This window comes from Scardinius erythrophthalmus (assembly GCF_964197995.2).
Source record: "Scardinius erythrophthalmus genome assembly, chromosome: 5".
Lineage (NCBI taxonomy): Eukaryota > Metazoa > Chordata > Actinopteri > Cypriniformes > Leuciscidae > Scardinius > Scardinius erythrophthalmus.
Window position 1 is genome coordinate 55,741,197 of NC_138225.1, and position 17,811 is coordinate 55,759,007.

Genomic DNA, 17,811 nt, shown 5'->3' on the forward strand with positions numbered 1-17,811 from the left:
TATCTTGGCAACTACATGTCAACTAACTCATTAGAGTATCAGTAGAGTGTTAATATTCAGCGATATTATTAATATTATTGCACTGAGAACTGAACTGACATCACTGTTTTCTACAGAACTACTTCATAGATCAAATGAACTAATTTAATCATTGATGATCTTTACAACTGAACTGAACCAAGTGAACAACGACACCGTTTTCTTTTAGAGCTGCTGTACATCTCTGAATAATTTCCTGTTATCACTGTGAAGCTGAAACTTGTATAAAGCGCTACAGAAATAAAGTTGACTTCTCTTGACCTCTCTGGTTTGGGTTTGTAGAATAACTTGACATGCAGTTTGTAAAGTTACTCATAGTTAGGCTACTAGAATGTCTAAAAGGTGAAAATTCCAAATAAAGTGTAACCAAAAAACTATTAAGTGGAATTTAGTACAGTTTTTGTTCAGTCAGTAGATCGGAAACAGATCTAGATCTCTACGATTTGCTCAATCACAATATAAAACTGAATCACTTCCGGCTGAAAACCTCTCCAGACATCTCTCCTTCAGAACCTGTGCATGATTCCCAGATGTCCACACACGACCGACGTCTCCTCCTGGAGCGCTGAGCGTGTTTCGTCGGGCTAAAGGCAGCGCTGACACGAGTTAGCTTGATCCTGAGCTCTGCAGAGCGGCTCGAACCCTGGCCACGCTGGCGCTCAGGCCTCAAGCTAATGGGCTTTTAATGCCTTCGCATTATTGAGGCTCGTACAATGGCCGGCATGCTGGGGTTTTGTCACGGCTTCTCTAAAACTGTTATCAGGCCCCCAAACTTTCAGGGGCGAGCGACCGCTAAAGAAGGAGCAGGTCCCGAGATGAACAGGGCTCGGGGTCAGAGGTCACGGGCCGAAGCGGAAACGGGACACAGAGACGAACAATGCAAACCTGCAGACAGAGACAGGGATGAGCCGAGGAGAACAGATGGGTAAAGGAGAACAGAAGAAAGAGCTCAATCAGGACAGGATCTGGGAAACACAAATCACTCTGGGTAATTAAATATAAATTAGAAACTTTTATAGGAAAATGAGAGGTGTGGATCATGAAACATTTGCACTTTCTCCTTAACATGAGCTGATGAAGATTTATAAGAATAACATAGGCCTATTTACGAAAAACTAAAGGACTCATTTTGGGTTGCTTCTTCCGCTTTTATTATAACTTTTTAAAAAATTAGCGACATTTTATTATTAAATTCTGACCTTTATCTTGAAATTGCACAGATTTCTGATGCTCTTTTGAAACCCATATTTTAAATAATAGGAAATGACAGAATTTCTTTAGTTTCCTGGCCGGTGAGAATAAAGACTCGAGAGTTTTAAATCTGGCAAACATCGCTGAACATCGTAGTAACATTTTTTGAGTATTTCTCTAAAAAAACCGGTAGAAAGACACCAATAATTATTTATATGACATGGTGGAGTTTGCTGCTGCTGATCGAGAGAGAGAGAGAGAGAGAGAGAGAGAGAGAGAGAGAGAGAGAGAGAGAGAGAGAGAGAGAGAGAGAGAGAGTATCTCCGTGCCGTCATGGGGGACAGGGGCTGAACCCTCTTTTCCCTTTACTCTCTGTACTTTCTATAATTTCTTTTTTTGTGATATATTTATGTATAATATGAAAAAAAAAATCTATTTGTACACAGTCATGCCAATAAAGCACATTTGAATTGAACTGAACTGAACTGAATTGAGAGAGAGAGAGAGAGAGAGAGAGAGAGAGAGAGAGAGAGAGAGAGATAGTCACCTTGGGTTTTAATTTACACACCGGCCTATTTACGAAAACGGGGGAAAAAATTAATCAATCTTTAAAAACGAGATGCTACACTTTTGTCGGCTTCACCTGTGATAAGAGCAGGCACTGCAAAGTGTTTAAACACTTCGGTTATTTTATAATCTTAATGTGCGCATCCACCATTCTTCTTTGATTATCGATATTTCCAGCGTACCGTGTTTATCAAGGTACATTTCACAGAAACTTTCTCTCAGTAAACCATAAACTGACCTTTACTAATATTTCAAGTTAACTGTAAAGTATAATTGTAGACGGTTTCGTAGCATATCTGTCCATTAAACATAAACAATGTTAATATTCTCTCCCTGTCAAATATTTAATTACATATAGGCTGACTGTGCCGTAATGAACCAGCTGTTAACTTGTGATGGGTATTTTAAGGGTTGCATTGGTCACACACACTAGAATGTTTCCGCACATGAACAGCCTCTGCAACACCGATGAAAACACTTCAGAGAATTGTGCTTTTCTTTGCTTAGTTTCAAATAATGTCTTATATAGTTATTTTATATATATATATATATATATATATATATATATATATATATATATATATATATATATATATATATTATTAGTATATACTTATATCACTTATAATATATTAGTTTCTCGATTAAAGAAATAACTAACCACTTTTGCGCGTTTTATGCGCCATTAATTTAGTAGCCGGTATTTGACATGATTAAAGCGCAGATAACTATCATTCTCTCGACGGTTTTAATCCCGTGTTAAACTCTCCTTCACCTCAGTTTCTCTCTTCCTCCTGTTTCTGCCCTCTCCTCGGGCGCTCGCTCTTCATTCACTCTTTTTACGCTCAAGAAAGGAATGTTCTGCTTCCATTTACTCTGTGATTCCCTTTACTCTGTATTTATCTGAAAACACACGCACTTTGTTCTGCGCTCGCGGTATTTACACGACACACCGGCGAAGGCATGAATACGAATGAATGAAAGGAAAGAGCCTTCAGAGGAATAACAAGATAAGAATATGGAGTGATTTTGACCTGTCGTAGGCTATTTTTCTTTTCAAGCCTGTAATGTGGTTTAATGATCCTCTTACTGAGGCCACAGACATGTAATCTCGAGTCTTACGGAACCACAAAGCTTTATATTAACACTCATTCGCCTTTAGTTCGTTCATTAATGTGTGTGTCGAGCTGCGCTAATGAAGACTCTCTCTCTTCTGTTCTGACACGCGCCATATGGCAAAGGCCAAACCACGGGTGCCATAAATGAGTAATTCGGGTTGTTGTGTTTGTTTTAAAGCTGTGAGAACAACAGAGAGTGTGTGAAGATGCTCGGGAATCCAGTGACCCGCTGAGAGTTAGTTTAGAAGCTCGCAAACAGCGCAATAAAAGCCATTTCATGCCGGACATTTAAAGCAAAGCGCGTTTCACTGCCAGCGATTACTGATAGAGCCATTACCATCAGCCTATTACTATTATTATTAATGAAAAGCATTTATAAAATTCAGTCATTAATAATAATGATAAATTCATCTATAAAACCATCCAGTCATTGTTATTATTATTAATAATAATAATTATAATGAAATGTAGCCTGTTGATAAAATTCAGTCAATAATAATAATAATACATTAATTGATTGAACCATCCAGTCATTGTTTTATTATTTTTATTAATAATAATAATTATAATTAAATGCAATAATAAAATTCAATCATTAAAAAATAACAACAATAATACATTGGTAAAACCCAGTCATTATTGTTATTATTTGTATTAGTCGCCTCCTCTGAGGTAAACCATTGTAAAGTGCTGGTATCCATCAAGTGAGGGATCCGGTGTTTGTCATGATATATATGATATAACAGCAGATTATAGCAAATCAAGAGTCCAATTGTGTGTGAAGCATGAGCGCGTTCACATCTCGCATCTAATCACTGAGGGGTGAATGAAAACAAGCCGATCCTTGACTAATATTTCCGTAAACGTTGACGTATCGCTCAGTGTTTTGTTGTGTTCTGGAAGCGCTCGAACCCCCAGAATCACCCATGCGCACAGGTCGGTCTGGACACGTCATCCTGTGGACACGCCCCCAAATAACGCGTCGTCCAATGGCGAAGCGCGTCCTGAGCGCGTGAGAATCTCCGCGATAAAGCCTCCGCGGGCCAGTCAGACACACACACTACTGGAGGCACTCTGATCACACACACACACACACACACACACACATACTATACTGGAGGAAATCTGTTCTCACACACACACACACACACACAATATGTGCCATTATAACTGACACTGTGGCGCTGGATAAAAGCCGTCGGATATTCCCAAGCGTTTCTTCTCCAGAAGGTAAAACATGCATTATTATATATTTATTTGTGCGCATTTGTTTGATGTGATGTGGATTTAATGGGGTAAACTTATTGATACCTGCAGATTCTTCAGCCAATAACTTCTGAGAAATAATCCTCATAATCTACAACAGGCCTATAACGCGCAAAAGAGCAAGCCAAATCTCTGAGTGATTCTTTAAAAAACGAGGAGCTTGACGTTAAAAACTCTTCGACTAAACATATAGTGCTTAAGTATCGAAGATGAGAGTCTGTGGAATGCAAATAGCCATTAATAAATATTAAATAATAATATAACAATAGCCGTAACTGTCAGGTTCACCATAAAATGTCCTTTTGCAGGGAATAAAATATCCACGCAGGAATATCATATGGACTAAAACACAGAAAACCTGGCCATCAAGAGACCGAGACTTCTCTGAGAAATGTCCATCACTACTGGGCGAGGTAAAAATAATAAACTCGTTATTCTGAAATCTATATACCGGTATCTCATGAAATGTCTAAAAATGAAGAACAAGTGCCGCAATCGGGACATTTATTCAGGCATTATATTTCACAATAATGTTCATCATGTGCAAGTTCAAGAAACTATTCAGCGAATACCAGACAAACCTCCTTTTTATTTGGTTTATTTATCTTCCAAACAGCTTTACTATCAAATGTTGAAACAATATAGAACATCTAAATGTCCATATATTGTCAGTAGTGGTTTGGCATTTTATTATAATAAGTTATGCGTCAAGAAGAACTAATATACCCATACTATTGACGAACTCGTGAAAACCGCTGATCTATAACAAATAGCACAATAAGATCCTATAACTCACAATCATAACACAAATCCTTCGATTCGTAAATGTCATTGATCTGAATTTGATGTTTGTGAATATGCCTCGTTAATCTTTGGATTGCAGAATAATCCGGAGAGATTTGGACAGCAAGTCTTTACTCGCACAGATATTATTGACTTTCGTTTAATGTGTTTAATAACCAGTCCTGGGTAAACCAGTTCAAACGAGCATTATATGATCCCATAACACACCGTCGATATTTCACTAATGCACATGTAAACACTGCTGATATTGACTTATTTCCTCTGACTACTGTGTTACTGCGGCGATGGACAGTTTTTGGGTTAAACCTTTTTCCCGCTTTTCTCTTCTACGTGAAAATGAGTTTATCATTGTCGCTAATATTACGTGTTAACGGGTTGCTTTTACGCGCTATAATATGTTTTAAATTACTTTGTACAACAACACATATATCACTTTTTTGTAGAAGGTTTTCCTACAGTTTCTCTCTCATTTTCACATGATCGGTTTCTCCTTTCGTTTCCATATATTTGAAGTCATGTACAGATTATTTCTGTATTCATTCATTCATGCATTCATCGAAATACGATTATTATTGTCTAAATTTGCTGGAATTCTGTCTCGGGAATTTTCCCGTTATGCGTACTGAAATAAATCATTAATTTTATGCAATTGATTGGTTCATAATGTCATATCATCAGAATAGAGTATCTAAAGTCTGCAGCAAAACAAGAAAACAAATTAAAATTAAATTAAATTTAAACAATTAGTTAAAATCTTTTTGTAAGCGATGCGCTAGTTTTTAGAAGTTTTTTAGAAATTCAGGCCGTGATCCAAAACATCCTCGTTCAAATTTACTTTAATCAATTATTAAAAAAATAAAAAAATAAAAAAATAGCCGTGACCCTATATACACAACATAAACATAAACTATTAAAATCGATGATATAAACAAAACCAGTCTTTTTGCTTGGTGTGTGTGTATTGTGCGTGTGTGTGTGTGTGTGTGTGTGTGTGTGTGAGTGAGTGAGTGAGTGAGTGAGTGAGACTGTGTGTGTGTATTGTGCGTGTGTGTGTGTGTGTGTGTGTGTGTGTGAGTGAGTGAGTGAGTGAGTGAGACTGTGTGTGTGTGTGTGTGTGTGTGTGTGTGTGTGTGTGTGTGTGTGTGTGTGTGTGTGTGTGAGTGAGTGAGTGAGTGAGACTGTGTGTGTGTGTGTGTGTGTGTGTGTGTGTATTCTCCTGGGGTTTCTCTGCTTTAATATCCTGTGGCTCGCTGACTCTGGGCGAGGAGAGTTTGACACACTCCGCTAACACCGTTAATAGCGCCGTTTGATGTGGAAATGAAGCTGCAAAAGAGCAAAAGGGGAAGAAGAGCTTGAACGGGTTAAATTAAAGAGAGAACGAAGAGAATGAACGGGTTAAATTAAAGAGAGTCACTGAAGCGCGAGCGTTTCCTCACAAAAGGTCGCATGAGAAAAACACGAAAAACTGCTGTTTTTAATTAAATCAATTTTCCAGGCACTAAAAACAACAACAAAGATAATAGTATTAATAACTATAATTATGACTGACCAACAGTTTTCTTGTGAACATCTTATATTTATTATTTAAATATTTTTACAAGTGCACATTCATTTATTTTATTATCACAGCATGAACAACCCAGTGCAATGACTTTCATTCAAACAATGTTCTGTCCATCTGAGAAAGCTTTGAATGTTTTATAGTTTTAACTGCCTTAGTGTAGGTTATTTACAGTTTTTCCGATTGCTAAACGACAGTGGGCACAACCGGAGTCACATGTGCAGAACTCTAACTCCAGTCTGCACAGCAGCAGTTCATGTGGACCAAACTCTAGTTCGTCTTTCATTGCTTGAACACAGTTTTCAAAACTCTACACACTTATCCCATGACTTTAACCACAACCTGCACAACACTGTGGATTTACAGCACTTTGTTCATATGCTAACACACTGCTGTCAAAACTGTGAACCACACATTCAGAACAGAATAGATGTCAGCCTTGTGCCTTTCAGACACTGCCGACTGCCATTTCAGCTGAGAGGCTGAGCAGGGGTCTTGCTTTAGACTTGTTAGTGAACACACACACACGAACATATATAGATAGATAGATAGATAGATAGATAGATAGATAGATAGATGATAGATAGATGATAGATAGATAGATAGATAGATAGATAGATAGATAGATAGATAGATAGATAGATAGATAGATGATAGATAGATAGATAGATAGATGATAGATAGATAGATAGATAGATAGATAGATAGATAGATAGATAGATAGATAGATAGATAGATAGATAGATATAGGTAGAGCTCAGAAAGACTAATTTTGGAAACGGAACAAGGAAGAGGGGTTTTGATGGGAACTGATGTTGATGAACACCTGTGGCCTGATGCTAGAGAGAGGCAGGATTAGCCCCTCAATTATTTGTTCGAATTACAGTATGTACTTTCTGCCTTTTTTTCTCATTATTACTATTGAAGCAAACTGCTAATTTTCATTCACCTTAAAGAATTGTTATGTTCTAAACATTTCAAATTATAAAATAATTAAAAATAAATCATGTGAAAGAATGTCACTCTTTTCTTTGAAGAAAATATTACTTTGTATGAAGTCGCTGAAATTGTTCAAACTGTAAAGATGAAAAGTTTGTGTTTTCTGTATTGGTGTTTGATGCTAGTGTTTTCCTCTCAGTGTGTTCTGAGTGCCAGTGTGTGTGATCTCAGTGAGGGTTGTGTGTAGTGTTTGGCTGAGCCTGTTGTGAGCCGTGTGTAAGAGTTGTGTTGCTCTGAGTGAGTTGTGCAGGTGATGTGAAGTGTGTAGCTCAGGTGACTGCTGTAGTGCAGACTGTAGCGAGAGTTTAGCACATGTAGCTCCAGTTGTGCTCACGGCCGTTTAGCAATCGGAAAAAAACTGTAACACAAATATGTTCATGGCTAAAATATATTATAGCAGTGATTATTATTAGTTCATATATTATAATGAGCTCTTGTATACTGGACCATATGATATATACTGTCCATATACTGGACCAAACTATGTGGGTTTATCTGAGGTTTGGAGGGAGGAGTGTGTGGAAATAAAGGCACTGGGGAGTTTATCAGAGAGAGAAATCCGGAGAATCTGAGAAAACATTGGAAATGCTGTAGAGATCATAGAATAGTAAGTGATATGAGTTAATTTTTACAGAGTGAAAAGGAATCTGAATAGGTTTTATTCTGGATACAGTTGTTATGACTGTTCATGTTTAACTTTCAGAAGAGTGTAAATATGATTTGGCAATACAAGAGAAACCTGTGGATTAGTTATGAGACGAATGAAGTGTAATCTGAGCCTCACAGAGCCAGCAGTCGGTGTGTGTGTGTGTGTGTGTGTGTGTGTGTGTGTGTGTGTGTGTGTGTGTGTGTGTGTGTGTGTGTGTGTGTGTGTGTGTGTGTGTGTGTTCATGTTCATCCGTGCTCAGTGTGTGTGTGTTCATGTTCATGTGTGTTCAGTGTGTGTGTGTGTGTGTTCATGTTCATGTGTGTTCAGTGTGTGTGATGATCATGTTCATGTGTGTTCAGTGTGTGTGTTCATGTTCGTGTGTTCAGTGTGTGTGTGTTCATGTTCATGTGTGTTCAGTGTGTGTGATGATCATGTTCATGTGTGTTCAGTGTGTGTGATGATCATGTTCATGTGTGTTCAGTGTGTGTGTTCATGTTCGTGTGTTCAGTGTGTGTGTGTTCATGTTCATGTGTGTTCAGTGTGTGTGATGATCATGTTCATGTGTGTTCAGTGTGTGTGTGTTCATGTTCATGTGTGTTCAGTGTGTGTGATGATCATGTTCATGTGTGTTCAGTGTGTGTGTTCATGTTCATGTGTGTTCAGTGTGTGTGTGTTCATGTTCATGTGTGTTCAGTGTGTGTGTGTGTTCATGTTCATGTGTGTTCAGTGTGTGTGTTCATGTTCATGTGTGTTCAGTGTGTGTGTGTTCATGTTCATGTGTGTTCAGTGTGTGTGTGTGTTCATGTTCATGTGTGTTCAGTGTGTGTGTGTTCATGTTCATGTGTGTTCAGTGTGTGTGATGATCATGTTCATGTGTGTTCAGTGTGTGTGTGTTCATGTTCATGTGTGTTCAGTGTGTGTGATGATCATGTTCATGTGTGTTCAGTGTGTGTGATGATCATGTTCATGTGTGTTCAGTGTGTGTGATGATCATGTTCATGTGTGTTCAGTGTGTGTGTTCATGTTCATGTGTGTTCAGTGTGTGTGTGTTCATGTTCATGTGTGTTCAGTGTGTGTGTGTTCATGTTCATGTGTGTGTGTGTTCATGTTCATGTGTGTTCAGTGTGTGTGTGTTCATGTTCATGTGTGTTCAGTGTGTGTGTGTTCATGTTCATGTGTGTTCAGTGTGTGTGTGTGTTCATGTTCATGTGTGTTCAGTGTGTGTGTGTGTTCATGTTCATGTGTGTTCAGTGTGTGTGTGTGTTCATGTTCATGTGTGTTCAGTGTGTGTGTGTTCATGTTCATGTGTGTTCAGTGTGTGTGTGTGTTCATGTTCATGTGTGTTCAGTGTGTGTGTGTTCATGTTCATGTGTGTTCAGTGTGTGTGTGTTCATGTTCATGTGTGTTCAGTGTGTGTGTGTTCATGTTCATGTGTGTTCAGTGTGTGTGTGTTCATGTTCATGTGTGTTCAGTGTGTGTGTGTTCATGTTCATGTGTGTTCAGTGTGTGTGTTCATGTTCATGTGTGTTCAGTGTGTGATGATCATGTTCATGTGTGTTCAGTGTGTGTGTTCATGTTCATGTGTGTTCAGTGTGTGTGTGTGTGTTCATGTTCATGTGTGTTCAGTGTGTGTGTGTTCATGTTCATGTGTGTTCAGTGTGTGTGTTCATGTTCATGTGTGTTCAGTGTGTGTGATGATCATGTTCATGTGTGTTCAGTGTGTGTGATGATCATGTTCATGTGTGTTCAGTGTGTGTGTGTTCATGTTCATGTGTGTTCAGTGTGTGTGTGTTCATGTTCATGTGTGTTCAGTGTGTGTGATGATCATGTTCATGTGTGTTCAGTGTGTGTGTTCATGTTCGTGTGTTCAGTGTGTGTGATGATCATGTTCATATGTGTTCAGTGTGTGTGTTCATGTTCGTGTGTTCAGTGTGTGTGATGATCATGTTCATGTGTGTTCAGTGTGTGTGTTCATGTTCGTGTGTTCAGTGTGTGTGATGATCATGTTCATGTGTGTTCAGTGTGTGTGTTCATGTTCATGTGTGTTCAGTGTGTGTGATGATCATGTTCATATGTGTTCAGTGTGTGTGTGTTCATGTTCATGTGTGTTCAGTGTGTGTGATGATCATGTTCATGTGTGTTCAGTGTGTGTGTTCATGTTCATGTGTGTTCAGTGTGTGTGTTCATGTTCATGTGTGTTCAGTGTGTGTGATGATCATGTTCATGTGTGTTCAGTGTGTGTGTGTTCATGTTCATGTGTGTTCAGTGTGTGTGATGATCATGTTCATGTGTGTTCAGTGTGTGTGTGTTCATGTTCATGTGTGTTCAGTGTGTGTGATGATCATGTTCATGTGTGTTCAGTGTGTGTGTGTTCATGTTCATGTGTGTTCAGTGTGTGTGTTCATGTTCATGTGTGTTCAGTGTGTGTGTGTTCATGTTCATGTGTGTTCAGTATGTGTGATGATCATGTTCATGTGTGTTCAGTGTGTGTGTGTTCATGTTCATGTGTGTTCAGTGTGTGTGTTCATGTTCATGTGTGTTCAGTGTGTGTGTGTTCATGTTCATGTGTGTTCAGTATGTGTGATGATCATGTTCATGTGTGTTCAGTGTGTGTGTGTTCATGTTCATGTGTGTTCAGTGTGTGTGTGTTCATGTTCATGTGTGTTCAGTGTGTGTGTGTTCATGTTCATGTGTGTTCAGTGTGTGTGATGATCATGTTCATATGTGTTCAGTGTGTGTGTGTTCATGTTCATGTGTGTTCAGTGTGTGTGTGTTCATGTTCATGTGTGTGTGTGTTCATGTTCATGTGTGTTCAGTGTGTGTGTTCATGTTCATGTGTGTTCAGTGTGTGTGTGTTCATGTTCATGTGTGTTCAGTGTGTGTGATGATCATGTTCATATGTGTTCAGTGTGTGTGTGTTCATGTTCATGTGTGTTCAGTGTGTGTGTGTTCATGTTCATGTGTGTGTGTGTTCATGTTCATGTGTGTTCAGTGTGTGTGTTCATGTTCATGTGTGTTCAGTGTGTGTGTGTTCATGTTCATGTGTGTTCAGTATGTGTGATGATCATGTTCATGTGTGTTCAGTGTGTGTTCATGTTCATGTGTGTGTGTGTTCATGTTCATGTGTGTTCAGTGTGTGTGTTCATGTTCATGTGTGTTCAGTGTGTGTGTGTTCATGTTCATGTGTGTTCAGTGTGTGTGTTCATGTTCATGTGTGTTCAGTGTGTGTGATGATCATGTTCATGTGTGTTCAGTGTGTGTGATGATCATGTTCATATGTGTTCAGTGTGTGTGTGTTCATGTTCATGTGTGTTCAGTGTGTGTGTGTGTTCATGTTCATGTGTGTGTGTGTTCATGTTCATGTGTGTTCAGTGTGTGTGTTCATGTTCATGTGTGTTCAGTGTGTGTGTGTTCATGTTCATGTGTGTTCAGTGTGTGTGTGTTCATGTTCATGTGTGTTCAGTGTGTGTGATGATCATGTTCATGTGTGTTCAGTGTGTGTGATGATCATGTTCATATGTGTTCAGTGTGTGTGTGTTCATGTTCATGTGTGTTCAGTGTGTGTGTGTTCATGTTCATGTGTGTGTGTGTTCATGTTCATGTGTGTTCAGTGTGTGTGTTCATGTTCATGTGTGTTCAGTGTGTGTGTGTTCATGTTCATGTGTGTTCAGTGTGTGTGATGATCATGTTCATATGTGTTCAGTGTGTGTGTGTTCATGTTCATGTGTGTTCAGTGTGTGTGTGTTCATGTTCATGTGTGTGTGTGTTCATGTTCATGTGTGTTCAGTGTGTGTGTTCATGTTCATGTGTGTTCAGTGTGTGTGTGTTCATGTTCATGTGTGTTCAGTATGTGTGATGATCATGTTCATGTGTGTTCAGTGTGTGTTCATGTTCATGTGTGTGTGTGTTCATGTTCATGTGTGTTCAGTGTGTGTGTTCATGTTCATGTGTGTTCAGTGTGTGTGTGTTCATGTTCATGTGTGTTCAGTGTGTGTGTTCATGTTCATGTGTGTTCAGTGTGTGTGATGATCATGTTCATGTGTGTTCAGTGTGTGTGATGATCATGTTCATATGTGTTCAGTGTGTGTGTGTTCATGTTCATGTGTGTTCAGTGTGTGTGTGTGTTCATGTTCATGTGTGTGTGTGTTCATGTTCATGTGTGTTCAGTGTGTGTGTGTTCATGTTCATGTGTGTTCAGTGTGTGTGATGATCATGTTCATGTGTGTTTAGTGTGTGTGTGTTCATGTTCATGTGTGTTCAGTGTGTGTGTGTTCATGTTCATGTGTGTTCAGTGTGTGTGTGTTCATGTTCATGTGTGTGTGTGTTCATGTTCATGTGTGTTCAGTGTGTGTGATGATCATGTTCATGTGTGTTCAGTGTGTGTGATGATCATGTTCATGTGTGTTCAGTGTGTGTGTGTTCATGTTCATGTGTGTTCAGTGTGTGTGGCATTGATGTTGATGTTGATGTTGATGTGTGTGTGTGTGTGTGTGTGTGTGTGTGTGTGTGTGTGTGTGTGTGTGTGTGTGTGTTCTCCAGGTCATGGGGGTCTGAATCAGCTCGGAGGGATGTTTGTGAACGGCCGGCCGCTCCCCGAGGTGATCCGGCAGAGGATCGTGGATATGGCACATCAGGGTGTGAGACCCTGCGACATCTCGAGACAACTGAGGGTCAGTCACGGGTGTGTCAGCAAGATCCTGGGCAGGTGAAGTGTCCACACACACACACACACACACACACACACACACACACACACACACACACACACACACACACACACACACACACACACACTTCCTGGTTCTGGTAAGAACTCGAGCTGCTGCGTTTTGGACCAGCTGTAGTTTGTTTATTAAGCGTGCAGGGCAACCACCCAGTAGAGCATTACAGTAATCTAGCCTTGAGGTCATGAACGCATGAACTAACTGTTCCGCATTTGTCAATGAGAGCATATGGCGTAATTAGATATATTTTTAAGATGGAAGAATGCGGTTTTACAGATACTAGACACGTGACATTCAAATGAAAGATTGGTATCAAAGAGCACACACACACACACACACACACACACACACACACACACACACACACACACACACACACACACACACACACACACACACACATGTCTGGTGCACTATCTTTGTGAGGACTCTCCATAGACGTAATGGTTTTTATACTGTACAAACTGTATATTCTATCCCCTTACACTAACCCTATCCCTAAACCTACCCATCACAGGAGACATTCTGCATTTTTACATTTTCAAAAAAACTAATTCTGTATGATTTATAAGCTTTTGTACCTCAATTTAGGTCCCCACGGTGACACGAGTCCCCATGAGTCTGTGTGCATTCAGGTTTCAAGTCCCCACCGGGATAGAAAAACATGTCCACACATACACACACACACACACACACACACACACACACACACACACACACACACACCGAACACACTCAACTACCACAGGATGCATTTTCTAAACATTCACTGATTGTTTCTTGTGCTCCACTGTCAGACGTACTGAATGTGACTGAATCTGCAGCAAATGTAATATTTTTCTGTAAAAAATAAATAATTAAATTAGTATTTTAAATTGTTTTTGTTTTTATTTCTGGATGGCCTAATGTTTTCAGCATATCTGACGTTCTCTCTTGGAATGAATTAGATTACGTTTATTGGCCAAGTTGCACTTGCAGGAAATTGGTGATGGTTTGTTCTAAAGTAAACATGATTTATCAAGTACTCCTGATTTAACGTTACACACAATATACAACACAGTGCATGATATACACAGACAGAGTAGATCAAAACTAGCAGAAATAAATAAAGAGTAAGTGAGTAGACGAGTGAAAGTGAAACTCAGCAGGTCCAGTTTTACTTATACAGCGCTGAGTGTTTCACAGCAGCTTTACTGAGATAACAGGAGAATAATGCAACAGAGTTTGTGTCTGGAAGAAAGAAGCGTCACAGTCCAGCTTAAGGAAGATCAGTGATGGTTCATTTCTGTTGTAAAAAAGTTATTACTGTAATTTAGTTCATTTATATATATATATATATATCCAGCTCAGTTCAGTTCTCATATAATCAGTGCAGGGGAGCAATAATACTGCTGGATATTAAATGTCCCAGAAGGTGCATGAGTTTTGTTGTGATGTCATTTCTCGTTCAGGTACTATGAGACGGGCAGCATTAAACCAGGGGTCATTGGAGGCTCGAAGCCGAAGGTCGCGACCCCTAAAGTGGTGGAGAAGATCGCGGAGTACAAGCGCCAGAACCCCACCATGTTCGCGTGGGAGATCCGGGACCGGCTGCTGGCCGAGGGAGTGTGTGACGGGGACACCGTGCCCAGCGTCAGCTCCATCAACAGGTACATGACCTCTGACCTCTGACCTCACCATCAACAGGTACATGACCTCTGACCTCATGGACAACAGGTCAACGCATACATAACAGAGATTTGATGAACTCTTCTAACCCGCTGTTTCTTCTCTCACAGGATCATTCGCACAAAAGTCCAACAGCCTTTCAATCTTCCACTGGACAGTAAAGGCCTGAGTCCTGGACACACACTGAGTGAGAACACACACTGATGACTCCCACTAATGCTGTTTCCCAGTTCACTGCGGTCCAGTAATAATGCTGTGTGATTCTGCTCAGTTCCCAGTTCAGCCGTGACGCCTCCCGAATCTCCCCAGTCGGACTCACTGGGATCCACCTACTCCATCAGTGGCTTACTGGGAATCCCTCAGACCAGCGCCGAGGGCAAGAGGAGCCGCGACGACAGTGAGTTATTATTATTACTGACCGGTCAGAGAGAGAGTGTGTGTGTGTGTGTGTGTGTGTGTGTGTGTGAGAGAGAGAGTGTGAGACTGAGTCCTGCTTTATTACTGTAACTGTAATAATCACTGTTAGAGAAGCAGAAACCGCCTCAGTGTGTGTGTGTGTGTGTGTGTGTGTGTGTGTGTGTGTGTGTGTGTGTGTGAGAGAGAGTGTGAGACTGAGTCCTGCTTTATTACTGTAACTGTAATAATCACTGTTAGAGAAGCAGAAACCGCCTCAGTGTGTGTGTGTGTGTGTGTGTGTGTGAGAGAGTGAGTGTGAGAGTGAGAGTCCTGCTTTAAGTCAAGTATATTTGTATAGCGCTTTTCACAATACAGATTGTAGCTTCACAGTATTAAATCAAAATAACACAACAAGGTTTGTTTCTAGTGGAAAAAACGTCCACGTTTGGTAATGCTGATCAATAGTATTATTGATTGATTAATTAAATTAAATAATTTTATTACTACCTGCTTTATTACTGTGACTGTAATGATCAATGTTAGAGAAGCAGTTTGAGCCATGGGTTTACATGTTAAATACAAAGACATACTAAATAGGTGAATTGGAGACACTAAATGGTGTGTAGGTGTTAACGAGAGAGTGAGAGCGCGTGTGTGTGTGTGTGTGTGTGTGTGTGTGTGTGTATGTGTGTGTGTGTGTGAGACCTGTGATGGACTGGTTATCTGAGATATCCAACATCTCTATCCCGGTCTGGGATATGGATGGATGGATGTAATGCAGTTTCAGACGATGACATGATTTCCAGACCAGACACTGATATACTGATAGTCCTTACAGTCAGACCAACACTTACTCAGACAGCTTCAACATTCCTCACATTATCACAGTTTATTCGCTATAGTTTAGAAAATGGTGATAAAATATGAGCAGAACTCAGCTGATATGTGACTGGTTTTGTCCGTCCTTCTGTTAGACTGTCTCACACATGAATTATCTGCATGAATTATTATAATCTGCAGAAGTGTGTGTGTGTGTGTGTGTGTGTGTGTGTGTGTGTGTGTGTGTGTGTGTGTGTGTGTGTGTGTGTGTGTGTGTGTGTGTGTGTGTGTGTGTGTGTGACTGAAGTGTCTTTAAGAGAGCCCGATCAGACACACAAACTGGTATTTGATTGACAGGTGATCAGGAGAGCTGTCGGCACAGTGTGGACTCGCAGGGAAGTGGGACCGGATCCCGGAAACATCTTCGGACCGAACACTTCCCGACCCAGCAGGACTGTGGCTTCCAGCGGAACCAGTACAGCTCCGACTCCTTCAGCCACACCACTGGGAAAACTGAACAGGTGCAACACCGAGAGACGGGAAAACACCCTTACAGGACAACTATGGGAATATACTGCAAAATATAATGCGATATATTACATAATACATTTTATATATATGAGAAATAGTGCTTATATTCTTTAATATACTGCAGTATATGCATTGGCCATGTATGGCTATATGCTGATCCATATCAAAATTGTATAAATGAAGACAAAATTAGCATTACATGTAATATTCACAAAGTATTATCCTTTATTGTGCACAGATATTGCACATACATGTTCACATATAAATGTGAATGTATGTTCACACTCACACACACACACACACACACACACACACACACACACACACACACACACACACACACACACACACACACACACATTCACGGAATAAGTTACAACAGATTTATAGTTCCCAGCATGCTTTGCTTCTGACTTAAAGGAGAGCAAATGTTAAAATTAAGTGTTATTTAATGTGTTTTGCTTAATATTAATATAGGGGGAGATCTGTAAGTGTTTAATGTTCTATTACTTTTTGTTTTTGGGGTTTACCATTGAGCTGAAGAGTCCAGCCTGTGGTGCGGCTGATGATTGGCCGAAAACCATTAAGACTATAATTACTATATTTTAAAAGTAATGTCTGTGTACTCCTCAGTACAGGGATAGTCTATTGGCTAAATACTGTAGTACATGCTTGGGCTTATGTGAACTAGCTTGAAAATATGAAACATTTATAATGTAAATGATTTAAAAATATAAGGAATTTAATACATTTTATAAATATTTCTATGTGCATTTATGCTGCATGAGTGAATATATTACACATAAAGTACCATATCTGATCCCATATACATCTGTATATTATCAAGTGTAGTAATGAATATAAAATAACATACATTATGACATATTAGTAAATATATTGTCACATATTTTTCAATATATGAAAACCGGCAATTCCTTATGTATTACACAATATATTAATCCGTATATTTTCAAATATACTGTTAAACCATTTAATATATTGATCATTCATAAACAGGGAAATGTATTTTGTTTCCATAAGGGCAAACAGGCATGTCATTCAGAGCTGAACTCTCTCTCTCTCTCTCTCTCTCTCCTGCAGTCTCTCTATCCTCTCTCGCTCATCAACGGCAGCTTGGACGAGGGGAAAAGTGGCTCAGTTATCAGTCGGAACCTGACAGCACATCAGGGATACACAGTGGTCGCAGGTAATAACCATCATCCATATGCAAACGCTGCACTGTAATTACTCTTTGTCATTTGTTCCATATTTACAAGAGAAAGAAGGGCACGTTTACTGTATGAAAAGACGCTTCCAGAGCAACACATTACACAGTTCATTTAGCAAACTGCTCAGTCCTGCATACTACACACTCCCCAAACTCATAATTCATATTTAATTGTTGTATTTGTAATTTGTGTCATCATTTAGCATATGTCCATATATATCCATTTCATTGTACATCTATTAACATTCATA

General features: G+C 39.5%; 1 protein-coding gene across 1 annotated transcript in view; it reads left to right on the forward strand.

Annotated features, from left to right (window-relative positions):
- Positions 1-942: 942 nt before the first annotated feature.
- pax8 (paired box 8) overlaps positions 943-17,811 on the forward strand; it is a gene marked incomplete at both ends in the record, with an annotated part of 25,948 nt that continues 9,079 nt past the window's right edge. Inside the window, 7 exons of the mRNA XM_081364808.1 lie at positions 943-1,027; positions 12,734-12,899; positions 14,370-14,567; positions 14,697-14,773; positions 14,858-14,983; positions 16,159-16,322; positions 17,434-17,539. Coding sequence (XP_081220934.1) covers positions 943-1,027; positions 12,734-12,899; positions 14,370-14,567; positions 14,697-14,773; positions 14,858-14,983; positions 16,159-16,322; positions 17,434-17,539 — 922 coding nt within the window. The remainder of the gene's footprint in view (positions 1,028-12,733; positions 12,900-14,369; positions 14,568-14,696; positions 14,774-14,857; positions 14,984-16,158; positions 16,323-17,433; positions 17,540-17,811) is intronic.